Source organism: Lagopus muta, chromosome 13, assembly GCF_023343835.1.
Source record: "Lagopus muta isolate bLagMut1 chromosome 13, bLagMut1 primary, whole genome shotgun sequence".
Lineage (NCBI taxonomy): Eukaryota > Metazoa > Chordata > Aves > Galliformes > Phasianidae > Lagopus > Lagopus muta.
Genome location: NC_064445.1, coordinates 498721 through 524499, shown reverse-complemented (window position 1 = coordinate 524499; position 25779 = coordinate 498721). Strand labels below are relative to the sequence as shown.

The window sequence follows — 25779 nt, the reverse complement described above, 5'->3', positions numbered from 1 at the left end:
CAGACCCACACCTGGTTTGCTGTCTTACCATTAAAACACTTCAACTCTCAACGTCTCAATCATCTTTCAGAGATACATTCTGTACTCCCAGACGCTTCTACTTCCACCTCTAATAGATACACAGAGTACCAGGCAGGGCCCTGCTGCAAAGCAGCCTTCACTGTTCTCCCAGGACTTCTTAATCTCGAGGAACACAAGATTGATAATTATCTACTTAAGCCCCCCCTCACTGGATGTGTGGATTAGTCAGCATTGCCACAGAGTTGGAAACGTTTGGCTAAAACACACTTCTTGGTGCTGAAGAGGGTAGATAATAAATAGAGAACGTTAACAGGAGCAAAGGCAGTCAGTCCCCTTCTGCCCAGCTCTAGTTAACAGCAAACTGGACCCGACTTATTTTTTGCTGAGATCTGATTTCAAAGTGAAAGCTTGCAGTCTTGTGATGCATTTTATATACATTTCTCCGCTCTTTAAGTGAACGAAAAAGGACAGTAGTCAAACAAATTCCTCCTTACCCACCCAACACATAACAGTAATGTAAGGCATGTTGCCCTGAGCAAGAATCCAAGCGTGAGCAAGAACCCTGCCAGGCAGTGCGATCCTGTAACTTCACCATCAGGCTCCTGAAGTCCCAAGACCTCTCCCTCTGTTCCTCAGGCAGAATATTCCCTGTCACAGTGTGCATTTCTTATTCAACACAACTAAAGAGCAGGGCTAATTAAACAAAAAAAACTCAGTAGCCGGACTTCCATCTCTCTCAAGAACACGCGACCAGTCTTGCAGTTCTTGGCTTTATCCCACAAGCAGCCTCGTTAGACCACCTCCATAGATAAATTAACAAGAGACAAAGCCGACATCAACTGCAGCGTCCGTGCAAGACTTCAGGCTGTGTCACACAGTCTCCTCTGACCGGACGTCACTGGGGTGTGAAGGTGAGAATCATCCAGCTGATGACGAAGTAGAAGAGGAAGATGGGGTACACGGCCAGCGCCTTGCGGTGCGGAGGCTGGCTGTCAGCCAGGAAGGCTGTGGATGCTGGGGCAGAGGGAAAGAAAAACACCTGAAACAGCACAGAACTGAAACATCAACACTGCAGCTGTTAAGCTTGGAGAGTTTGATGAGGATGAAGTGGAAGGACAGCAAACAAAGCAAAGCGTAGCTCAGTAACAATGGCCTCTGACTGCAAATCAAAGCTCTATCACGTAGAAGAACAGGTGCTGATTAGCATTCTGTATGAGATTCAGCCTAACAGATTAAGAACAAGGGAAATAATTCAAACACCTGTATGAGATGAATGTTCTTTAACAGCTCTTTATAACAGAACTGATGGAATGAAACACCTAGCACTTCACACAAAGTTCAGTATTAGTTACTGTCCTCCCTCCAATGGCAGTTTGTATATGAAAATCAACAGGAGTGCAGTCAAAGGCTGAATCTCTGCCAACACAAGGGTTGGAAGAACTATTTCTGCAGTACTGCAGCAGCCTAGGAAACACCTGAAACTACGGAAAACCTTTGGCTTCATTCGGCAGAATGCAAACAGAGCCACTCCTTTAAGATCACACCACTCAGCACACAGCAGTGCTGGCACTCACAGGAACTTACCTAACGTGGACCAGGCAAACATAGCAATCACTACAATCAGGCGTATGATGAAGCTGACAGTGCCAGAGCCTGCCAGCAGCACCAGCCTGCACACCAGCATCGCCACCGTCAGGGGCAGGACGCAGTAACCCAGAACACACAGGCTCTGAAAAAAAGATCTACAAAGGAGGGAGGGAAACAGTTAGACCACAGCACCCCTTCAGACTTCATACCTGAAGCACTGCAACTGTTGCTACAAGACAGCACTCACATAGTTCCTCCCAGGAGCTTTGAGTTTAGTGTGATGACAACGGCACCAAACCAGATGATGACAAAGACCTCAGCAAACTGGGGCCCTCCGTCCTCCTTGCTGTCTGCTGATCCCCCCTGCAGCATCCTGTTGTAGACAACAGATACAAGGAGTCAACTGCAATTGATGACTGAGCTTTTGCAAACCTAGAACAGATGACAATAGGAAACTGGAGATGCTGATTCCTAGTAAGACTGTAGACTGTAATTATTTTTATTTTTGGTATCCTCAATTTTGCACAGGAAAAGAAAATGACTGCTGCCCAACTGAAGGCACATCAGCCACTCCTGTACTTGTTTTCAGGACCGTGTAAGCACACCAGAGAAAATCACAGACAAAAGCCAAGAAAACGAACATGAGAAGTTTGGCAGCCTCTCAAAACAGGCAGAGCACTGCTTGAGAAAAGAGTTATGCCTTAAGGAAAGCTCTCAGCAAGAACAGGATGCAAGCAATGCAACACAGCACCTGGAAAAGTCAGCACACACAGACCTGAAGGCTCAATTCACATGGTACATTTCTGATAAAGGGTTTTACTAAATGCCCTCTGGATGCTGAGCTCTGCGGGTCTTCACCCAGATGGCAGATGTCAAAGGATCTACCTTACCATAGACATGTGCAATTTAATGGAGCACCAAAACACTCCTGAGAGCCACAGCCACCTCCCAGTGACAAGTTATTACAACAGCCCTCATTTCCATCAGTTCTCTCCACAGGACACACAGTACACACACGACTGCTCTTACACACAAGCTGTGACCTGCAGATTAGGGTCAAAGCAGTCAGCCAGATGCATCAAAATCAAGAATAATGTGAATCAGGATCTTCTCAGCAAGATCCTTCCATGACAGGGAGCTCTTAAGGGGCTACAAATGTCAAAAAGGTGCAAGTCTAAATCAGCAGCGTTTGTAGAAGACTGGAGGAGCAAAGAGCATGATCTGACACATGGAAAAAGAAATCCCGAGGTTCTCACACTCCCAACACTCATACTGAAACATACTAAACAATCTTCATACTAGAACAAATACAAGTAAATCCACACACTAAGTACTTACAGAGCAAGTGAGACACAAAGCACCAAAGGCCCCCAAAGATCCCCTGGAGGTAAGGAAAAAAAAACAAATCACAAATACGATACAATGATATTTTTATGTGAGTAATTAAGCACCCTCTGCCAATTGCTATGGCATCATTTCCATTATACCTCCTCACAATTTCACTACTTAGCATCTTCAGCCATATTCCATATGTCACTTCTGGAAAGCCTGCTTTCCACAAAAGCCAATTGTTCTACACTTCTCCCACATGTGCTACTTTACAACAGCATTGCTGACCCTCAGGTTTTTCACCTCTGCTATTCTGCACTCTATGAGAACAGAGAGAACACAGAGCACACACTTCTGAGTCCCCATCCCACAGAACCCCCCCTTCCCACGCACACACAAAGCACACATCTCACACTTACAGTCCCTGAGGAGTGCGCTGCTCTTCCTTGGATACATGACGTGGACAAATTTCTTCCCAACAGCCTTCAGATCTCTCAGCTGAAACAAAGAAGTAATTTTTATATGAAAGTTACAGACCTCAGCAGAAAGCAGAAAGACAAGACAAGAAGTAAGGCAGTATTCATAGTAACTCAGAACAGCACCCAACCAAAATATTCTGGCAGCAGACTTTGCACAAACAATGCTATGCTTTGTATGCTGCTTAAGAACACAACAGTACTGCACACCTAGGAACACCCAATAAAGAAAAATAATTTGTTTGCTCCTTGTAACGCTATAATGGGATGATAATAGCAGGGTGGCAAAGTCTTTGGCAACAGTAAGTGAGAATGAGCCCAAATGCAGCTGCAATGGATACAGAAGTGAAGGAAAAGAGCTGCTTACCTTTGGCAGGGCTCGGGTAGGCAGGGATCCCCAGTGAGACACCCTCACCTCCACTGCCAACCCTTAAATGAGGGCTGGGAAGGGGTGGATCCTGGTTCCATCCCTTCTATCCCTCAGCTGTGCTGCATGCACCTGAGCTCCCCTGGGCTGGCCCTGCCTTCCCGCCAGGTGCTCCATCACGGCTTCAGGCCATGGCTGAGCATTTCTGCTACACTCCTCTAAGAGAAGAAAATTAACTAAAAGTTCTATTAATTGGGATAGTCTTCTCCCAAGTTCCATATGCTTTCACGTATCCAAAGATTTTAAGATGGGAGAAACTTTGAGGCCATAATTCAACTATTTGTGACTCATGCATATTTGCACACATTTTACATAAACAATTATATGGGAAAAACAACAACAGCAACTATCCACAACCCCCCAGAACGCTTATTTATATGTACAAGCTGAGTAAAAGCATGCAAAGAAGGCAGGTTTCGTGTAGCAGTTGGCCAGAGAGCTCAGCAAAACCCATTTTATCACAGACAGGAGCAGGGAACACAAACTCACAATGGTGTCCCTGACGGGTTCATCCAGCGTGGAGAAATCTTCCTCTGGGGAATGGGATCCCACGGGAACCGTGATCTCCCCTTCCACCGGGATGTCCTCAGATATGGACACGTCTGCCAGGCCTGCAAACTGAATGGATGGGGAAACCCTCAGAGTGAAGGAAACGCGGAGCAGCTCACAGCTGGCGCTTTATCAACGACAGCGGGTGGGAGCCGCCGCTCGGAGCCGAGGGCAGCATCACAGCAACCCGAGGGCAGCACGCAGCGCCGCTTCAGCGAGCAGCTCACGGCCTGCCGTGACGCTCCGAAGGAGCAGCTGCACGCAAACAAAGCATTTCTGTTCTCCTCAGCATCTCCATTCCCCGCCTTTTCTTCCCCGCGCAGCCGGCGGTGACTGACGGACGCCGATCCCCGTTCAGCCGCACAGCGGGGCTCCGAGCACAGCGCACAGGGCCGCGCTCCGGCCCGGCAGAGCCCGCACCGCACGCAGCCCGGCCCGCAGCCGCTTCAGAGCGGGACAGAAGAAGCCCCACCGTCCGTCCGCCGTCCCGCCCGCTGTCAGCACAGCCCACAGCTCCGCGCCGCGCTCACCAGAGGCTCGGCTGCCGCCGCCGCCCCGCCGCCTTCTGCCGCCGCCATCTTGGCCGCAGAGTCGACGTGGCGCCGCGATTACGTCATCACCGCGCGCGGCGCCTCAGCGTCGCGCGCCGCCTCAGCGTCCGTGGTAACGAGGCTGTGCGCGTCGCGCCTCCCGGCCGGCAGGGGGCGCCGGTGCCACGCGCGGAGGGTCGGGGCCGGGGCGGGGGCGGCGGCGGCACCGGGAGCGGCCGCGCAGCCCTCGGGCCCCGTAGCGGGCGGCTCCGTGCGGGGGCGTCGGCGAGCGCCGGGAATCGCTCCTCACTGCGGGGCGGCGCGGCGCCCACCCCCGGCCGTGCCTCAGCCCCGCGCCCCCGGAACTGCACCCCCAGCGCCGCGCCCCGCCCGGAAGCGGGGGTCGCGCTGCGCTGCGGGGAGCCGGCGGGGCGGCCGGGGAGCGGGGCGGGGCAGGGCCGGGCGGGGCCGGGGCAGGGCATGGCCGGGGAGCGGGGCCCCCGCGGCGGGGGCAGGGTGCCGTAGGGTGCCGCAGGGTGCCGCAGCCCGCCCGCTGCCGCCCCTCCCGCAGCTCCATCCCGGCCGTGCCGGCGCAGCCATGGGGCACCCGCCGCTGGAGTTCAGCGACTGCTACCTGGACAGCCCCGACTTCAGAGAGCGGCTGAAATGCTACGAGCAGGAGCTGGAGCGCACTAACAAGTTCATCAAGGACGTGATCAAGGACGGCAACGCGCTGATCGCCGCCATCCGCAGTGAGTCCCGGCTCTGCTGCCCCGCGGCTCCGCGCTGCGACCGGGATGCGATAGGGAACAATAGAACGACGACCGGTTTTTCTCTATTTCCAACGCTCTCTAAATAGGAATGCTTTTTCTGGAATATAATTGCACCTCGCTGCTTCTGGAGCGTGTGTTTCCCGCAGTGCCTTTAGGAGAGCTGTGCCTGTTGTGTGCCGGTGCCCACGCAGGGCTGCTAAGCTCCCGCACCGCCTCTCTTAAGGACGGCGGAGCTGCGCTCGGTGAAGGCGCTCCGTGTCCTTCATAGATGGAGCACGCAGGTTCCTGAACGGGGCCCCACCGGCACGGCCAGCCTCTGCAGTCACGGCATCAGAGCGTCGCAGAACTGGGAGAGCTCAGCCCACAGTTCTTCTCTTTGTGCATGTATTGTTTTTGTTTCTTTCTGAATAACGATGAGAGCGGTATCTGAGCACACATAGACTTCAGTGCCGGCTCTAAGGGAGCTGCTCATTCAGGAGCACTGAGGCCCTCTGATCCCCAGAGGGGGGTCTACTGTGTCCCAGCCCCACACCTACTGCCTTTTGTCCTCACTTTTCCCTCTGGCACCAATGCATGTACTTTCCCAGTGCTGTCCCTTGCATCTCATCTGTTACTGGAGAAGCTTAAAATAGAGCCCAAGACGCTGCTGTTAGTGCTGTGCGTGCATCAGGCCAAGGGGAGAGAGGAGAACCTGCAGTGCAGGGTGTGTGTGTGTGCTGCGTTCCTTGTCTGCTTGGTTTTAGTTTGTGTTAGCAGGTTTAGCAGCCACCCTTTTGTTTAGAGCAGCTCAGGGCTCTGCGTTACTGGGGCTGTGTCTGGCATAGCCTGTGTGTGCCCATCTGGAAAACAGCTGTAACAAAGGCTGGCGTGGCACAAACACCGGCGTCACAGTTTGGTGGGATGCTGGTGTCCTGCAGAGGAAGCCAAAGATCTCTGCTCAGATCAGGAAAAAACAACAAAGAAACAACAGCAAATCAGAACCCGGTTGTTCTCGTCAGACCTGTCTGCTCTCTGAAGGCTCTGAGCCGTTTGGGTTTTGTGTGGGAAGGGTTGTTAGCAGTCACCAGTCTTACAGTTAATATTCACAGTGAAAGGTAACAGGTTCTCCTGTCTGTAGTTGACAGCTGACACTGAAACGTAAAGAAGAAAGGAAGAAAGTGGTGGTGAGGGTGGAGCTGAGGGAAGGGTGGGAGGGGACTTGTGAGAAGGGGTGCTGTGGGACCTGGGGCTGTGCGTTACACATGTGTAACAACCAGATTAACAGCGACGTGGTGACACAGGAGGTGCAATGACAAAAGGACGTGCAATGGGAAGGTGTGACAAAGAGAAAAGGAAAGTGCTCACCTGTCTCTGAAGATCTCAGCTGACAGGAAAACTCCACAAGGAAGGAATTTCCAACCAGAGGTCTTTCCCTAGCGGCACTCAGCCCTTAAATGGGGTCTGAGAGAGGTGCAGCCACCCCTCCCAATCACACAGCTGAACTGCCTTCACCTGCGCTCCCAGAGCTGACCGGTCCTTTCCCCAGGTGTTCAATCACTGGTGCAGGCTGGGACTCAACGGTTTCCATACAACATGGCAGCATCCACATGGTGTATGGAGAGAAAGGCACACTGGGCCTGCTGTGCACGTGTGAGCTGCTGCCAGCAGTCTGCATGTAGACCCAAACCCTGGAACTGCCCAGAGCTGTCTTTTGTTTTCCATTTGCCAAGTCATAGGAAAAACAAGTGAGTGTGAGTCTGCGTGAGGATCTGCAGAACCCTGATTTACGGGCTGCTGCTTTGGGCTGTCGGTACCTGGTGCACACATGTCCTCTCCTTGCAGAAGTGTCTGGCAAGCTGAAGTTGCATGGAGATCTTAAGTGTGTTCTGACAGAATCTGAACATGAGAATCCTGCCTGGCACCAACTTTAATGTGGTAGCAGCAGCGGCTGGGCCTCCAGTGTCTGAAAAGTGCTGTTTCAGTGACCTCCACTGAGGGTTTTTGGACTGTTCACAACAGGACTGAACGTGCTGGGTTAAATGCCTCCAGCAGGGATGTGCTGGTGCTGGTTGCGCAGCTGTAACAGAGCTCCCCACGGCTGGTGCTCACGTCCCTGTCCTGCTGCAGGGCAGGTGAGGTGTGACACCAAGGGGCTGGGGGCAGTGATGCGAGCCTGGTGGTCAATGCATTGAGCCCCAGCCTTTCATGGGTACAGGAGAACTGAGCATGTTGGCATTTTCCCCCATCCATCACTGACGTGTTACTCATTGAAATACAGTGTGTGAAACCCTCCTGAGCACCGTACAGCCTCGGGTCCCACTGTCTGTTCCTGTGCTGGTCCCACTGCTGTGTTGCTGCTGCTGTGCTTTGTCAACCGGAAAAAAGAGGGAGTTGTCTGTACACAGGACACACTGAGATGGCAAAGCAGAAGGTGGTGCCAAGCAAGAAATAGGACTAAAGCAAAGCAAAATATTGGGCAATTGTGATGATCTTAGACTTCAAAGATAGCAAAGAAGTTACTTAGAGACAAAATAAGAGATATTTTTGTTGCAGAGTTGGCCGTGTCTTTCCCTATTCGTGCCAGAAGTGCTCAGAGCTGCTGGAAGTGCCGAGTGACGGTTTCAGTCCCCCGCGCTGCCCTCACGCTGCAGCACGCACTGGGATGCCCTGCACTGCTGCAGCCACGGCGCCCTGAGCTGCAGGGCTGCCCCGAGCTGCAGGCAGGCGGAAGGACGAGGAGCTCCGGGTGCACTGCCGGTGTTTCTCCTCCCTGGGAGTGCCGTGTTGCTGTTCAAGGTGCAGCGCTCACCACGCAGATGTGAAAGGCAGAGCACCACGTGTGCAGGGCAGCTCTGCAGTGCCGTGCACATCTCTTCCTTGCAGTGGCAGTGCCTGACACAAGCTGTGCGTCAGGCAGCACTCGGCGAGGCAGCCTTGTTGTCCTAGCAATACATCATTCACATCATTTTCTTTCTGCGGCTCGGTATGCTGCCTCGTCTTACTTTTTGTTGTTGTCTTGGCAGGGCTTGCAGCTTTCTTCTGTGTGTGTTGCTGTTTATGCAGAAGCATCCGTCTCTCCTGGTCTTTGATCTTCTTGTGCGATTGCATATCAGGTGGAGTTTGATAAATGTCAAGTTGAGGCTGTTTTTATTAATTGCGAGCGTTACAAAGGTCTGAGCTGGCTTTTGAAGCTGAAGAGCTTTGAGATCTCATGCAGATGTTGCATACATGCTTTTGAAATCCATTTCTGCACAGTGCGTAGTTTTGCAAATTGCTTCTGAATTTGCATGCCAGTTAAGCAGCTTCTCCAGGCAATGTGAGTGTTTCATCCTGGAAAGACAGCGCTATGAAGGAACGCACAGAGGTGTCTGTGCCTGCAAAGTGATTTGTACCAGAAGAGAGCAGACTGGTGTTTGTCTCCACAAAGCAGCTGCTCACATCCGTCGGTGCCATGCAGCAGCCCAGCAGCACTGCTTGGCATGGAGCTCTGTGCCACCAGAAGTGCAGGGCCGTCAGAGCTCTCAACAGATCCATGTGCTGCCATAAGGGACAGTGCTTGAGGATTCAGTGCTTCTGAGTACAGAAAGCAGTGTGTCAAGAATATGAAATACTGTAATGAGATTAAAGCAATCCTGGAGTCTGATTCCTGCAGAGCCCCCTGTGCTACTTCGTGTGATGTCTGTAGACAAAGGCTCGAACCCCTTGAGTGAGATTTCTGGCTGTTGGCACGGTGTCGTAGATCCAGACACTGTTTTTTCTCTATGCGTGAGCAAGGCTGAAGCTCCTCTGTAGAAGGGAGGAAGAGGAAGGCGCTCTGTGCCCTGTGTGCCCCTCGGCTGCTGGCACTTGGAGTGCTGGAGCTGTGTGGGCAGACGTGAGCTCTGTGCTGGGCGCCGAGGTGCTGGCAGTGAGATATTCTGCACAGAGCATGAGCCAGTGCTGCCTTAATGGATGTGCACGGAACCCCTCTGTGTGTGTTCACAGAGCCCCTCCGTGGGGGTGCACTGTTCCACGGGGGGGCACAGAGCTGATCCATGTGGGGGTGTGAGCCCCAAGTCTCACAGAAAGCCATTCCTTCAGCTGCCCGTGGGGGAACCTGGAAGCCAAGCAGGGTTTGTGTAAATCATTCACTGGTCAGGTGTGTGTGAAGAGCTGCTGTGCACCCAGGATCGTTGTGCTGCTTAAACACGGCTCTGTTCTCCTCTCCTCTGCTTGTATCCTCGCACTTCCCTGTGCTCAGAATCATAGAACCACTCAGGTTGGAAAAGACCTTAAGGATCATCGAGTCCAACCGTGACCTAGCAAAGTTCCCTGGCTCTAATGACCTTCCACCAAACCAGCGCTCGGGCAGCGCTCAGCACCTGAGCTGTGCACAGAGCTGTGCAGGAGCAGACCTGCGGGGCTGGGCAGGTGCTGGGAGCGTGGGCTGGCTCCGCTCAGCCTGGCCTGTCTGCCTGCCCTGTGTTTGCCATTGCAGCAGCACAGGGACGCGTTATCAGGAATGATAAAAGCAGCTTCCGAGGAATGTGTTTGGGATGCAGAGCACTGCAGGGAGCCTGTCTGGAGCTGCTGACAGAGCAGGCGGCTCCCAGTGCTCCTGCGTGAACTGCTTCAGTCCTGTGTCCAGAGCCCTGCCTTTTCACAGCCCGAGAGGTAGGGGGCTGTGGGAAGCTCCTGAGGCACAAAGCTGCTGTTTGCCCCCGATGCTTTCTCTTTGGCCTGTTCCTGAAGCAGGGAGCTGCCTTGGGATGTCCCTGCGGCAGGGATGGCTCACTGCCATAGGAACACCTTCCCCCCTCTTTCCTGGAGTGAGTTACGATATAGCAGTTCATGTTAAGCTGTTCCTGGACTTCTGCAGGGGAAAAATGACTTGCTGGAAAATACAGCACTCCCCTCCAGCAGTACTATCTGCTTACATTTTCCTGCTCCTTGCTGCTCTTCTTCAGCCAGGGCTGCTCGGATGCCCACTGGCACGTGCTGAGAATTCCTTCCTTGCTTGGCTATTGCAGCCATCATTTTCCAACACTTGTCCTAGCCCTAATAGGAAGGTTTTCAGAATTGTGTGGAGTTACTATTGATAACTTTAATTTTTTTCTCCTAATTTCTCAGCTTTTATTGTCTGAAAAGATAGCAAACCAGCTTAAAAACAGTAAATTACATATGGGACACCTCTTCAATCCAGCAGTTTACACTCTGTAAACTAAGGGTGTCGAGGATGCTTTGAAGGGAGCTGCGTGCTCCTGAGCCCCTCTGTGCAGCGTCCTGCAGTGGGGTGGGATGGCAGCAGGGGCAGCAGGCACGGCTCAGCACATCCTGTGTGTCTGTACGGCGTGCTGCAGTGCTGGTGCGAGCAGGGGGTGAAAGTGCTTTGGCTTTGGGTCACCAACGTGGCTGGATGTGCGTAAAGGTATCTGCCACACCTGGTGCCTCTCACCGAGAAATCTCATCATTTTTTTCCTTCGGACCTACCTCTGCCTTCCTGAGGGAGTGGAACTCGAGCTCTAGTGCGATGCTGAGGCAGTGCTCGGCTTACAAAGCACTTCGTGTGTCCGTACGGCAGCACAGAGCTGCTCCCGTGCCACTGCCAGCTCTCCCTGCTGGCACTTCTGTTCCTGTGCCGCGTTCAGACAGGTGGATGAAGGGGGCTCCCCACAGCCCAGCAGGCAGCAAAGGAGCTCATTTTCCTGGGATTTAGGCGCCGTGCACAGAACCGGAGGTCACAAGTCGGTGTAAATCTAAAACAGATATGCCTTAATCAGAAGCTAACCAACGAAGAAAACAAAGCAAGCAGCTCCCAAAACCTAATCTGCAGAAGCAGGCAGGAAGGAAAAGGAGCATGCACAGTATCTGTGTGCTCCAGGAGTGAGGCAGAACTTTCCCTTGGGCTGGAGCTCCTTGCTGTGCATTTGTTAGATTTTTTTTTGCTGCTGAGCACAGCAGGACGAGCCCGGTGGCCTCGTGCCCACGCTGCAGCTCTGGGCAGGGCTGCTTGCTGCTGGCTGCAGGCGCCTCCTGGGGAGGGTCTGGGGTGGGAAGCGCTGGGCAGCTCTTCCTGCCTCTCCCCGTCCCCTGGCGCTGCAGCACAGATGGTGCTGGACCATGTTGTGGTCCAGTGTCATCCTGCTTCAAGTGAGCCAACACACAGTATTTTGGGGGGGCTTTTCCCAGCCCGGGTCTGCACCCCAGTTTACTTCCCAGTGCTGTGCCATGCAGGAAGGCAGCACCCATTGCACAGGGAGCTCAGCCAGCAGGCACACAGCCACCTGCTTTCCTGGGAAATGGGGACGATCGCAGTGTGAGAGCCCTGAGATCAGCTGCGAGCGTGGTGACGCGGGCAGGATCACAGCACTGGGGAGCTTTCATGTGTGTAAGTGCGTTTGCTCTTCTGCCACACGTGAGACAACCACACAGCTTTTCTTCCATGTTCTGTTGCCTTTCTTGGCCTGTTCTCTGGAAGGATGTGGGTGTTATCCCTGTTTTGTAACGTGTCTGAAAATCCGCAGCTCGCAGCAGCGCTGCTGCTGACTAAAGCGTTTCCTCTTGAGTCACCATGTGAAGACTCAGCTTTTCTGCCTTCTTCCTTGAGAAATGTTTTGAATACTTTGGTTAATAATTCTGTTGGTAGCACGCTGGTAACTACAGATGTGGCTTCCTCGTCTGCCTGCCAGCTTTCTGTGGGTGGCTTCAGCAGTGCTGCGCACGCTGGCGGGGTGCTGTGCCGTGCTGTGCCGCAGGAGAGTGGAGCTCCAAGCTGTCCTCTGGCTCATCCCCCAGCCCCAAGCTGTGCGTCTGGGCTGGTTTCAGCAGGAGCTGCTGCCCGCACAATTGAGCTGACCGTGGCCATGGGCGTCCTTTGCCATGGATGTCCCCACACTGTGGGTCTGACCATAAAAGCTGTGCCCTGTCCCCCTGAGCTGTGCTCAGCGCTTGGGCTTGAGAATTACAAAGTTTCTGTGCAGTCTGGAGAGCCCTGATGTTCAAAGGCAAAGAATGGCCAACTTTGTCCCATGAACTCTGTAAAGCTCTGCGTTACAGATGTTGAACATGCAAAAGGAGACCGCTGGTGAAGTTCAGCAGGCAGCGATTACTAAACATGAAATAAAGGTTTTGTTCTATAGGAGCAGCTGATAATTGTGAGGTGTAAGGCTTTGGAAACTTCTCCTTTTGGTGGTGTGGAGTTCTCCATGGTTTCACTCTGGGCTGCAGAACGCTCACTGCTGTCGGGATCCCTCTGCTGGGCAATGCCACCCTCAGGTCCTGCTGGTTTGTGTTTCTGGACACATTCAGAAAGGCCCTTTGCAGCCGATGTCCTTTTTGTCACTGAGTTCTCCATACAGGTGAATGTACAGTCACGGTCATGTGCTGCTTCAGTGGTGATAAAAGCAGTTGGACAATAGAAGGCCTTCATGGCAGCTTCCGAGCTGCTCTGTGCTGTGTTCCCCCTCTGTTTTTGTCTAGTTTCTGTTCCTCCAGCCAGCACTGATTACAAAGTGCTGAGCCTAGATCTTTTTAAAGAAGCATAATTTCATTAATCTTACTGAACAGCGCAGCTGTGAAAACAAGGAGCGACAAACAGGACCTGCAGCTGAGCTGTCAGGCTGCCAGGCAGGTCCTGCAGGTCTGCAGCAGCAGCTGTCCTGCGCGGCACCGGACCCGAAGGGACGCCTGCAGCAGTGCCTGGCGGTGCTGCGTGGTGGTGGGAGGACAGAGAGGCAGTTCTCAGAGGCGGCCCATCGCTGCTGGGACCTCGCTGGTTCCCCAGTGTCCCGGGGCAGGACTCTATGGCCGGTGCCCGGCTGCTTGCAGCGGCACGGTGAGGGCAGGGTGAGCGGGGTGCAGCCTGCAGACCTGCCGCACCGTGGGCCGTGGTGGAAAGCAGCCACACATGAGAGCTGCGGCTTGTGCCAGCACCGAGCCGGGCTCTTGCCTGGCCCTGCTGCCAGCAGCTCTGCGGTCCCACCGAGGGCTGAGCCGTGCTGTGTGATGGGAGGCAGTGCTGGGCCGGCTCGGGCCCCCGGTCACAGAGCTGGGGCTGGGACGGCTCCGCCAGCGCTGCTGATCATGAGACCTCCCCGTGGGGACCGCTTGCGCTCTGCCCCGGAAAAGAGCCTCTTGTTTTCGTGTTTGTTTTCGCTGTTCTCTCACTGCCTGTACAGCGGGGAGTTGCAGGAGCTGCAGCTCGCAGAGCACACCCTCCTGCTGTCCGCTGCCTGCCGCTGGTGGCCAGCTCTGTCCTGCGTGGTGCTGCCCAGAGCTGCCATCAGCAGGCACCCCTGGTGTCCGCAGGGCCACCTCCCTTCAGGTGCACCTGAAGCACCGTCTGCTCGCCCTGGCTCAGCACTTTCCCCGCAAAGAGCCTGCTCTGCACCGGGATGCCCTGTCTGCAGAGTTAGGGAGGGCTCAGAAAGGATGGCAGCAGCAGTGTAATGCAGTGTAGTGCAGTGTCATCCACTGCGCCCCGCTCCCGCCTGCCCATGTGGCCCAGCTGCTCCGGTTGCTGTCAGCAGGAGCCAGGAGCTGCCCCAGGCACTGCTGGCCCCTCCTGCACCACAGTCAGGATTTGCTATTCTCCTTATTGTAGAAACACCACCCCACCTTCATCCCGAGCTCTGTGCCTGCAGAGCAGCAGCAGGGCAGCATTCCTCACGTGTTCGGGCTCTCAGAAGGCTCTCTTTCATTGCTCGAGTTTACTAAACTCCAGAGAGGGTATGAATAATTTCCTCTTCTACTGGTTCTTTGGTTTAGACAGTGGGTAAGCTGAAATTTATGCAGGGCTGTAGAGGAGACCCCACTGAGAAGGAAACATGGCTGCAGCCCTGTGGTGCACCATGAAATGTTTTCCTTCACATCACTGTAACTCAGGTGAAAGACAAAAGATACACATTGCCTCAGCATTGGGCCATGCTGGAGCCAAGCTCTGACCCAGGGCTTTTGTGCTATGTGGGCTTGGTTGGGATGAAGCAGCAGGAGAAGTGAGCAGACTGCACTGAGCACACGGCAGCAGGACACTCATCAGGTCCTGTGATCCTCTGGGGCTGTAGGAACTCATCCTGAATGCAACACTTGTGTAAACTTGGGGTTAAAGTGAATGAAGATGTGGTTGTTTTCCCTCTGACATACTGGATGAGGATCTGGACATACAGGATTGAGATAAACTGCAGTTGTAGCATTTCTTAACTCACATTTCCATGTTTTTGCTGATTTCTAAGGCTGCTGACCATTTTGAACCTGCATTTCAGTGAGCCGTGTGCTCTGTCCTGGCCGCCTCCTGCCTTTTTCCTGTTTTGCTGAAGGAAATGCTCCAGCTTTGCGGACCTCTGGGTCAGGTCGAAATGCCATAAAAATGCTAGAGGTGAAGTGTTGCTCTTTCAGGGGTCGAGCATTCAGAGCTGAGTTCTGCCTCTTGCTTGTGGTGAGCAGCATTAGTTTGTGAGTGGTGCCAACGCAGCAGAAGTGACTTTGCAGCAGCAGTGATGCTGCGGTGCAGCTCTGTGTGGGGACAGCAGTAGGAACCTGTGCCCTGCCAGGCCAGGGAGCAGCCTGTGCTTGTTCGCAGTTTCAGGAGGTTTGTTCCTTCTTTTGTTGCATTGCTTGGGCTGATCCATTGCCACATCAGAGCTGGCAGCTGGGGAAGGCTGGAGGGCTCCTTGGGAGCTGGTTGGGAGCAGCCTTGGTGCTGTGGAGCTCTGTGTGGGCTCTGCTGGGTTTGGTCTCGCATCGTGCGGCTCAGGTTGGCCATTAGTTTCTGGCAAATGGAAAACCCAAATCAGCGTTTGAAGAGAGGCCTTTGTGAAATGTGAATTCCCATGGATCCAGAAGGCTGCAGGGCACCTGCAGAGAACCTGCCAGCGTTGAAGTGGAGCGCTGTCTGCTCGGAGAGGGGCCGTTTTAATTACCTGCCTGTAAGCCTCCCTCGTGTTCCGAGCACTGGGGCACTGCTTCCCTATCAAGACACTTCTGTGCCTTTGGAACTGCCTACAAGGCTATCTGGAAGATTTTTCTTTCTTTTTCTCATCTGAAAAAATCAACATGTTTTTGTGCTCAGGCAGCTGTCGAGCACTGTTCCTGAAGGCACTGAGTCAGGGCTGATTACTCACGGCTTTAATGACACATCTGTGTGCAGCCAGGGCAGCTCCATTGATTTCAGAGCTGAGGTATGTTGGTGGGACGATGTTTGGGGATTTGGTGGAGTCAGTGCATGCTGTGTGACTGCAGCAGCCCTGCATGGTGTGCCGACTGGCCGCACCGTGCTGCAGGCAGCACTCTGAGCAGCGGGGCCGGGCACACGTGTGAAACCTCCGCTCTTGGACCGCAGTGTGGACGGATGAACTCCTTTATCATGCAGCTCCCTGCAGAATTATTCAGTGGGAGTTACTAACAATGGAGACATTCTCTCCCCTGTGGGGCTTTACAGCCCTTTCTTTCTCGTGGAAGAGGAGTTTCTTGTGGAAGAGGAGTTTCTCGTGTCCCGCGTATCCCACTGCGCTGCTCCCTGCAGGACACTAGAAAGAGTTCTGAAGTGACCAAAGCTGAGGAAGAATGTGGGTGCATCCCTCCCACCCAGACCACCCCGTGTCTGGCTCACACCAGGCAGCACAGCCCTGCCCTGCAGGAGCACAGAGGTGCTGGTGGCCCTGCAGCCATCACCAGCTGCTGCTGCTGACCTTCTGGTTTTGGGAACACAGCGACATGTTTCACTTGGCAGCAGGGGACCACTGTAATCCCATGGATGTTTGGGATGAGAAAGCCCGTTTTCTTTGCTGAAACCTTTTGTGGGACATGGGGCACATCCTTGAGTAGCTGCAATCTCTGGAGGTGATTTTGTTACACATCAATATAATTACGTGACCTTCTGCAGCGCGTGTGTCTGTGCAGGGGCTGCACTGGGTGCTCATTCCCTCGCGCTGCCGGATGCTGCTGGTCAGCACTGTCCTCTGCTGAGTGGTTGGACCTCATCTTTCCTAGAAGAGCAGGTTACTGTGGCTACAGGTTGTGAAAGCCAGCGCCGTGTGCTGAACACTGCAAGGAAGGGAGTCCCAAAGGATTTCTGATCAAATTCATTTTGCTGCGTTTCCACGGAAACAAGCTGTGCTGAGCCAGCAGGGCCCTTAATGCTGACATGAAGCCATCAGATGTTCCGGTGTTGGACAGGATGAGCTGTGCCTGCCTTCTGATGTGCTGTCCTGGTTTGCAATTACAGCACCGTGCTCCTGCTCCTCTCTGCTCCCTGCACACTGCTGGGGCCGAGCAGAGCCCAGGGCGTTCACTTCCAGCTCTGTGCTGTGAGTGTGAAAGGCTGGGAGCGGGCAGGAGCTGCACGCCTGGCAGCCGTGTGTTTGCATCAGAGGGGAGGAAAATGAGGGAAAATGCAGATGCTGGGGGCCCCTGTGCATCACGGGTTCGGCCCTCGTGCTGCGCCTGCTGCGGCTGGCTGCCAACAGGCACTTCTGCAGCTGGGGCAGGTGCCAGAACCATCCCTGCTTTCATTTGCCAATAAACTCCCATCATAGCAATAGTGGTTTTCTTACTATAAGAGTACCCAGTGCTGTCTTTATAGTGTATATGTAGGATTTGTCAGAAATCAGTGTTCAGCCAAGGCTCCATACGTGTGTACAGACAAGTAGTGTTGGTCTGTAGGAATCTGGTTTCCATTAAGTGATCTCTGAGAGCCATGCCAGACGTTAACAGCACTGCTTCTCCCTCCAGCTGATTCAGTTCCTTCCTAACCCTAGACCTGGTGTGATTGCAGAATCCATCTGCAAGCACTGGGCACCTCCTGCTTCCCTGCCCCTGTGCTCATGTTCTGTCCAGGGCACCTTAAGGGCTGTTCCTTGGGCATCCCTCACCTTTGTATCCAGAAAACAGGCTTGTGCACAGAGCCCTGCCCAGGTGGCAGCTCCCTATGATGGCAGTGCATCCTGGGGATGTGGTGACAGCCACCACCACCCTTGTTCTTGCAATGGCTTTCGCCGTGTGGATTCTGAGTGGATCACAGCAGCAACCTGGCCTTGATTCATGCTGAGGAGTTTTCTGTGGGGATGGAAAGCCAAGACTGTTTAGGGATCGTAAATGGTGCTGTACAGCAACCCCTATACTGCAAAGAAAGGAAGAGAACAGGAGCTGGTGCCAAGGCTGTGGTTGTTCTTGAAGCATTGTGCTGGTTTGCTCCTGTACTGCAGGAAAGAGATCAGTCGCTGGGAGCTGCTGGGAACCACTAATGCTGCTGGGAGCTGCTGGGAGCCGTGGGCTCTGAGGTGTGGTTGGGGTGAGGACCAAGGAGGCGCTGCTGGGGCCAGCAGTGAGATGAGGGCATCCCTCCAAAAAGAGAAGAAATTCCTATGTCAAATGAAACCCAATGGTGCCAGACTCATTAAGGGGCTCTGGCCCTCTTTCGCCATTAAGCTAACGTGAGATGTGGTTTATAGTCCACCTGGCTTTGCTTCAGCTTGAAGCTTGGCACGTAAAACTCCAGGCCAGACTGCTTTTTGAAAGGAAAATGTAACTTAAATCAGTTGTACGGTTTCTTTTTTTCTGGTTTTAAATAAATTGCATTTGGCTTTTTCAAATCCTCTGCTCTTGCCATACCCCATTCCTATAAAAAAGGAATAAAGGAACTCAGCTGGCCAAGGAACATTCTGATAGCAGGGCACAGTGCTGGGCTGACACCAGAGGGAAAAGTGCTGCGGGTCCCTCAGTCCAGGTTAGGGCTGGGGTTGGGGTTAGGGCCAGGGTTAGGGCCAGGGTTAGGGCTGACAGATCCACAAGGTGTGGGCAGCAGTGGGAGGTGCTGGAGCAGTCATGGGCTGCCAGCGAGGGGATGGTTAGCAGGGATGGGATGGTTAGCAGGGAGGAACGGTTAGCAGGGAGGAACAAAGCTCTGCCTGAGTAAGGAGTGAATAGGAGCCTCTGGGCTCAGCATGTGAATGCACTGAGTGCTGCGGGCACTGAAAGTGAATTATTTGCGGAGGTTTTCCACCAAATTAATGACATCATTCTGTGCCAGAGTTCACCCATTGACGCTCTCAGGCTCTCCTAGCAGCTGGTTGCTAAATGGCCACATTCAGGCTTGAATCTGCCCATTGAAGGGCAAAGTTCTGACCCTTCTGAGCAAACTCAGTGAGCAACTTGGGGCTGTGCTGTGCCTCCAGTCTGTGTCCTCTTCCTCTTACAGGCCATAAATGCAGATATTACAGGAGAGGTTTAGGTTGGATATAAGGAGGAAGTTTTTCACACAGGGTGGTGAAGCACTGTTCACAGGTTGCCCAAGGAGGCTGTGGATGCCCCATCCCTGCAGGCATTCGAGGCCAGGCTGTATGTGGCTCTGGGCAGCCTGGGCTGCTGGTTGGCGACCTGCACACAGCAGGGGTTGGAACTGATGAGCATTGTGGTCCTTTGCAACCCAGGCCATGCTGTGATTCTGTGATTCTATGATAGTAGCCCGCACTTAAGCAGGGGCAGTTCCTCACTGATTTGTATGTTTGTGCAGAACTGTCATTTTTGGCCATTCTCTGCACACTGACATCTGCTCCTTCACCTCTTCCACGTCTGTCACTTCCTGAATTTCTCAGAGCTCTGGCTCCGGTGCTCCTCCACCGAGGGTTCCGGTCTGGTTCTGTGCAGTCCAAAGTTAGGGAAAACAGCCGTAAACCAAAGTCTGAAATGATTCATTTGCTTTTGCGTTATGTCCACACCCTGTTGGCCGTACGTAAGGTGAGGTCAGCCCGTCTGTGCCTCAGGTGTTTGCTGTTGGAAGGAGACCGCACTGCCAGCACTGATGCATGGCTGCCATCCCCATCCCCATGGCCGTGTCCCTCTGGCTGCCATCCCGCAGGTCGCTGCCTGGCTGGGGCTGCCCTGCATTCATGCCGCCCGTCCCTGTGGAGTGGTTCTGCCAATGTAATCAGAGCCGTGTCAACAAAGGAGCCACTCAGAAAGCTGTGGAGCAGCCACACAGGATGCGAGGACACAAAGGATCCCTTTGGCTGGAAATGTCTCTGCAAAGTCCAAAAATAATTGGGGCTGAGCTGCAGCACCTCAGGAAGTGTCCCTGCCTGGGGCCGGGAGCTCCCTCGGCAGCTGCTGCACTGTCTGACCCCTGGCGGCTCTTGGTTTGGGTCCTCGTGATTATTTCTGCCTCTACACAAAGCAACCAAAAGCAAATTCATGGTGACACTGGGTTGTTTTTAACCACATCACTCTGTGTTGTATTTTTCCACTCCGAGTAAATTTCCTAAGGGTTCTGTATGAGCACTGTAAGAACACAGCCATCTCTTTGCCCTTTTCCAGGTTACTCCTCGGCAGTACAGAAGTTCTCCCAGACTCTGCAGTCCTTTCAGTTTGATTTTATTGGTGACACCCTAACAGATGACGAGATTAATATTGGTGAGTTTTCTTCTTTTTGATGCAAGCTTTCACTTACTATGAAGGTCTCTTTCTTTAGGAATCTGCCTATGCTGATGGTTTCTGAACAGAGCCAGGACCAGGTTCCTCAGCCCAGCAGGCACTCACACTGGCTCTCCATGGTCCCACTGTGCCCAACCAGCACTGACACAGTGTGCTGCAGGGAACACACTCCCCTCCCCTGGTGGTCCTGAGGCTCAACCCACATTTCCAGTGCAGAGGGAGCATGAGGTGCTTTGCTTCATGTCCTCTGATGCTGCTGCTCTTGTTTGGCTCTGCTGCAGGCATCTTGCAAGTACAGGGCAGCCCCGTGCTGCAGACTGCCAGTAACATCATCCTGTTGGAAGTGTTGTTGAATGGGAAATAGTCCCCAGTTGGTGTCTGCTCCCCACCCTTCTGGTTTAGGATTAGCAATCCAGAGTGATTCCTCCCTGCCAGCCCAGCATATGCCAGCTGCACCCAAGGAATGCAAGGAGCACCTTAAGCACAATGTGTTTCTGAATGCTCCTGCTGCTGGCTGAGCTGTGGCATTGCTTTAGGGGGGCCGGGGCAGGAGGGGGCACGCAGGGGCAGCATGAAATCTCCCACTGCAATGGAGGCTGTGGGGCACTTCTGAAATAATGGCATCTTCTGTCAGTCTGCAGGGAGCTGCAAGTGGGACATGCTGATGTCAGGTCTCAGCTGGCGCAGGAAGGGGAAGGAAGCAGAGCCTGCTCTGCTGGTTGTGTTATTTAAAGCTGTTCAAAGCGGACTGTGGTGTGCCCTTCAAAATCTAATTCCCTTTATGGAAAGTTGCTAGGTGAAGCCTACTGGAAGTGAGTCAGCTTCCAAACCAAATGGAAATAGAGGTGCTGCATTTCCAAACACATCTGGGTAGTGCAGGGAGAGCTGTTGCATTCTAAAGAACCCTGGGGGAGCAGAGAGGTTTAAAGCAAGCAGCTGTATGGGCAGCGGAGAGAAGAGGAGATGTAAGACGCTTAAAGCAGCAAAACCCTTTTCTGTTTTTGCTGGGAAATATTTGTTTTGCTTTTTTGAGAAGAGGGCCCGTATCACCTGGTGTGAAGATGTCTGTACTGTGTTCCTCCTCTTACTGCAAGCCTGTAGTGTCTGCTCAGGGCTGAGCTGCTCTGCAAGTCTTTCTTGTTCCCAAAACACGAGCAGGGTGTTGGCATCTCCATAGCAGCTCCAGAAGCTGTCGGGCTTCTGAAGAACACAGCAGTGTGTGAGCGTAGGAGCTGCTCTGATCACAGATATGGGAACGAAGCAAAACATGACTGAGCTCTTATCGCCCGTCAGGGAACGTGTTTGATCTGCAAATACAACTGGTGCTGCTCTTTCTTCTTTTCGTGTAGGCAGACACAGCTGACACCCATGCACCCAAGGCAGTGGTTTTGAGTGCTGTGGGTCGGGACTGCAATGCTGGCACTGCAGCGGGAGCCTGCACTCACACTGTGGGATTGTTTGGGGGCCGCTGTGTGGCTGCAGCCAGGCCATGCATGCCTGTGTTCCTGCAGGGGAAGAAATGCACATCAGCAAAAACTTCTAGGCGCTGACATTTTCCCTATAACTCCGTGGCTGGAGGCCTTTCCGCCCTGTTTTAATTCCTTTGCTAGCTCAGGCTCCTTGCACTTGGCTCCCAATGCCTGTGTGTGTGCACCTCTCAATCCTTCACCGTGGAGCAGAACTCAGAAAGCACTGACTCGTCAGGAGAGCTGTGCTGTGTGTTGATGGTGCCAGCTGAGTGACTGCATCACGAGGTTGTGGTTTCTCTGCTTTGTGTCTGTCTCATCAGCTGCAGATTGAGTCCTTTAACTCCACAATTTCACGCTGGCTCACTGCACTGCAGCATCACGGCAGCTTCCAGCAGGACAGGTGCTTTTCCAAAGGTTTTGCCTGTGGATGTGGAGCCCTCAGCTTGCAGATACGGCAAAAATGCATCCTGTCCCTTATCTGTGGCACAAGCTTTTGCTGTGTGTGCCTCACTGTGTGTGTGGTTCATTCATTCATTCCCTCATGGCTGTTCATGCTGAGAGCCCTTGGTGCTGCCCTCCAGAGCTCTGCTGCAAGCCTCTCTGCTGGGCCACCTTTTGGTTGGTTCTCAGATATTCTTTGTATTGCTTGGCAAGAGTGCAGAGCCTGAATACAGAGCCTGAACTGCAAGCAAGGGGATTTCAGTAGATATTACAGAAAAAACGCTGCTGTGTGCTGCTTGCAGGTGCTGCTGCTGCTCCTGAAGTTGGGGGCTGTGCATGGGAGCATCTCCCAGCAGCATGGCCCTGCGCCCACTCCGTCCCTCCCACACAGTTCCCAGATCTGCTCCTGCAGCTGGAAGAGCCCTGGGGCTCAGCACCACGCCACGCTGTGCACAGGTAGATGGCTGCCCAGAGCTGGGGCTTCTGCACGTCTCATTTCAGTGATGTTACTGCCTGCATGGTGAGAAGGGTTTCCCGTGACAGCTGGCTGCAGTCTGCCCCATTACCAGCTCAGCTGCTTGCTGTGCTCTGCCCTCTGGGGGCAGGGAGCAGGGCTGGATGTTCCGCTCCATCATTGCCCCTTTTCCTGGAAGGCGCTCTGCTGTTCCCACCTGCTCTCTTTTTTTCCACCAGACTGAACAAATCTTGTTTTTTCAGTTTGCTAAAGGAAAGGCCTCATACTAATTTTGTTTCAGTTGGACTCCAAGAAAAATGCTGCTGCCGAAGATTCTTTTTGTTTCATTGTTGAACACTGTGCAGAGCGCTGTCAGTACCCGAACCTTTTCAACAGCTGCTGCCCTTCCTTCCTCATCACAACGACTCTGTGCTTTTTGTTGCTGAACATAATCTCTGCTGTTTGGGTATTTTTACATCTTGTCCTGGCCCAGCAAGGGCCCCACAGCTCTCCCAGCTGTGCAGTGCTCATGTCTCCTGGCTGTCCAGCAGTGCGGGGTGAGCTCTGCTCGTGGCTGCAGGGATGGACCCAGCACAGGAGCTCTGCACACCTTCCAGCAGCCTGTCCAGCACTGCCACGTTGACTTTATCTTTGTTCTCCCTGCAGCTGAGTCCTTCAAGGAGTTCGCAGAGCTTCTCCAGGAGGTAGAGCTCGAGAGATCAATGATGGTAAGATGATTCTAACAGCCTTCTGGTAATTGCTGCCTGGTTGTATCTTGTAAATGCTAAATCATGGCCCAGCTGCAGCACGCAGCTTGGTGTAAAGCTTCTTGTCATGCAGGAGCCACAGCAGCAGGACACTGTATTTGCAGCCCATGTCCTGAATAGCAGAGGGAGAGGTGCTGGACGGGATGGGCAGTTCCACACCAGCACCCGAACCCCTCCTGCATGCTGTGCAGCCACTCTGCTGCACAGTCCTGCAGTGCCGGGCTGACTCTGGGTGCATTTCTGGCTTCATTCTCCCCAGTGGCAGTGTGCACTGTCCTGCTGTGCAGCTGCCCTCCCTGCACACAGCTCCTGCAGGAAGATTTGCTCCCTGCTGTCATGTGCCCTCTTCATCTTCGAAACTCCTCAACACAGAGCTAGTGTTGGCTTTCCATTTCGCTCTTAATTCCAGGAAAAACATGAAGGTTGGGCTCTGTGGAGAGCTTTTACAGCATGCCAGGAATTAGCTGCTTGGCGCTGTTTGCTCCTGCCTCGTGCAGCAGTGGGAGCTCGTGCCTGGCAGCACCAGCGGGGCACTGCTGCAATGCGCTGTGTGTCCATGGGCAGGGAGGGCAATGGGAGGAAAGCAGTTACAGGCTGCAGGAGAGCATGATATTTCTGTATTATTTATAGCCCAGGCAATGGCTCGTTCTGCCATGGGTAAATGAGTGGAAGGGATCGTTCCAGCAGTCATGGGTGCTTTCTTGGAACGTAGCTGACTTTCCCAATTATTTTGGTTTTGCCTTCCACTTGCAGGACCAGTCTCTTTATAGTAGTTCTCGCAGGATGTTTCGTACTCTCGTCATGTTCACCAGCTTTAAACTGCCTGAAAGGGCTGCACCGTGCAGTGTCACATCCCCTTCTCTTCCCCTCTCCCTTCTGTAAAACATGGGAGACCAGGGCAGGCTTCCCTTCTTCACCAGTTTGACACACAGCAGTCGTGGTGCTGTCATGGAAGCAGGGCTCGTGCAGCAGCGTGCTGGGCCAGCAGGAGGGAGTACAGCTGTGCTGTCTGAACAGAGGCTCCCAGCCTGGTTCTGGTGCTGGGTCTGCAGGGGCACCAGGAGCAAAGCCTGCCTTGGCTGTGTGCCTGCAGCTGGCACCAGGCACGTCCTGAAGGGCTCCAGCTCTGGTTGGCCCTGGGGATTTCATGGGAATAACAGCGAACATGGGGGAGAGAGATCTGGTTCACTGTCTGCCGGTGCATGTGCATATGGCAGGGGGGGAGAAACCCTTTTGCTAATTACCAGAGCTTCACAAAGCTTCATGGGCTGTGGTTCATGTTTTCCATGCATTACAAATGGAAACAAGCGGATACAGGAGGTTAAGAGACTTCACCTGTGGACAGAGCACAAGTTTGGAGCCAGAAAAGATTTTCGTTTAGAAAAGATCAAGGAGTTCTTGGCTTCCAGCCCTGCTCAGCCTCTGTTATGGAGAAAATGAATCTGTGCCCTGTAATTACAGTGTTCCTTTCTCTGCATGTTAGGTACAGAATGCTAGTGATTTGCTGATCAAACCTTTGGAAAATTTTCGGAAGGAGCAAATAGGGTTCACCAAGGTAAGACTTACTGATTTCTCTTGAATTCAAAGAGATTTGTTTTCTAGTGCTGTGTTTGAATTCCTTTCTCTTCCTGCTATGTGCTGTTTTGTGAAAGCAGACAGTTGTTGCACCACATGTAGGCTGCATGCGTTCAGAATCTTCCTCGTCTGATGCTGGCTCTCAAATGCTGGGGTGACTTTTACTCTGATTTTTCAGTCATAAGAGGCTCCGAAACCTTTTCCTGAATTCTTTGGGTTCTCTTCTGGCATAATTCCAGCTCTGTCTCTGTCCTGAGTGAGGAATGCTTGTTTCAAAGCAGGGTTAAGAACTATTCCCTGCTTCTTTCCCTTTTCTCCCTTCTGTTCATTTAATGCTGAAAATGAAATGCTTTCCCCCCATAAATGTGTCCTGGAGTGAGGAGGGGGAGGACGAGCAGCAGAGGCCAGCAAGCAAAACTTGAGCACTTTTGTTATGAAATATTTAAGTAAAACTACTAATGAGTCTTTCAGATGGATGAAACTTTACAAGAAACAAACTGTAAAAATCAAATACTGCGCATGTTGAGTAGGAAAGATTATTTTTCCCTTGTCTGCTATCAAGAAGTCCAGGTTCCACGTTACCCAGAGGCAGCTTGAAACGGAGCTGGCTCGGAACCAGCTCAGAGATGGAGATGTTTTGGAGAACACTTGGGGCTTGGATTCAGCCCAGCCCATCTGGAGCCTTTGACGTTGTATAAATACAGGATTTAAGAAATGGTACTCGATCACCATCCTGCCCTTCAGAATCCCCCCATACAACTGCTGCGTTTGTAAAACGTGCCTCGGGGCAAGCACAGCAGTGGGAGCACGGTGGGGCAGCGCTGGCCATTGGGGTGGTTCACAGAGCGCCTCCAGGCCTGGGGGCTGTGCGTCTGCACTGCAAACACAGGGGCTGAGAGAAGCCTCCCTCTGACTGCCCTGCCTGCATCAGCAGCGAGTATTTATGGAGCCATGGGAACGATTCGGGGGGACAGGTCAAGCTTTTTCTCCCTTCATGTT

General features: G+C 53.1%; 2 protein-coding genes and 1 long non-coding RNA gene across 5 annotated transcripts in view; 1 reads left to right on the top strand and 2 right to left on the bottom strand.

The window, feature by feature from the left end:
* Window positions 1-435: 435 nt before the first annotated feature.
* Window positions 436-5050, bottom strand: YIPF6 (Yip1 domain family member 6). The gene is made up of 7 exons (XM_048959169.1): window positions 4920-5050; window positions 4330-4458; window positions 3357-3435; window positions 2947-2989; window positions 1856-1981; window positions 1606-1763; window positions 436-1035 (listed from the first exon to the last, which is right to left on the bottom strand). Exons 1-7 carry the CDS (start codon window positions 4965-4967, stop codon window positions 917-919), a joined length of 702 nt encoding a protein of 233 aa, XP_048815126.1. The 5' UTR covers window positions 4968-5050; the 3' UTR covers window positions 436-916.
* A 328-nt stretch (window positions 5051-5378) lies between these two features.
* The window catches only part of OPHN1 (oligophrenin 1), a 47789-nt gene continuing 27388 nt past the window's right edge, over window positions 5379-25779 (top strand). The window contains exons 1-4 of one of the 2 annotated variants that reach the window (XM_048959165.1): window positions 5379-5671; window positions 19958-20053; window positions 23105-23166; window positions 24689-24760. In XM_048959165.1, coding sequence (XP_048815122.1) covers window positions 5518-5671; window positions 19958-20053; window positions 23105-23166; window positions 24689-24760 — 384 coding nt within the window. In that variant the 5' untranslated portion in view covers window positions 5379-5517. The remainder of the gene's footprint in view (window positions 5672-19957; window positions 20054-23104; window positions 23167-24688; window positions 24761-25779) is intronic. The other variant, XM_048959164.1, reaches the window with a different exon arrangement.
* On the bottom strand, window positions 6010-10217 carry LOC125699544 (uncharacterized). Of its 2 annotated transcripts, XR_007379604.1 has the most exons (3): window positions 7037-7724; window positions 6693-6822; window positions 6010-6603 (listed from the first exon to the last, which is right to left on the bottom strand). It is a non-coding gene; the product is annotated as an uncharacterized LOC125699544 (long non-coding RNA). The 2 variants fall into 2 exon arrangements; XR_007379603.1 differs by having other exon boundaries at window positions 6010-6822; window positions 7037-10217.

Excerpts from the sequence above, each read along its gene's own strand:
- YIPF6 (XM_048959169.1), bottom strand. The coding sequence starts at position 4,967 with ATGGCGGCGGCAGAAGGCGGCGGGGCGGCGGCGGCAGCCGAGCCTCTG. Across the intron at positions 4,459-4,919 it reads CGGCGGCAGCCGAGCCTCTG|TTTGCAGGCCTGGCAGACGT; the intron begins GTGAGCGCGGCG and ends CCATCCATTCAG. Across the intron at positions 1,982-2,946 it reads CTTTGTGTCTCACTTGCTCT|GATGCTGCAGGGGGGATCAG; the intron begins GTAAGTACTTAG and ends TGTCTACAACAG.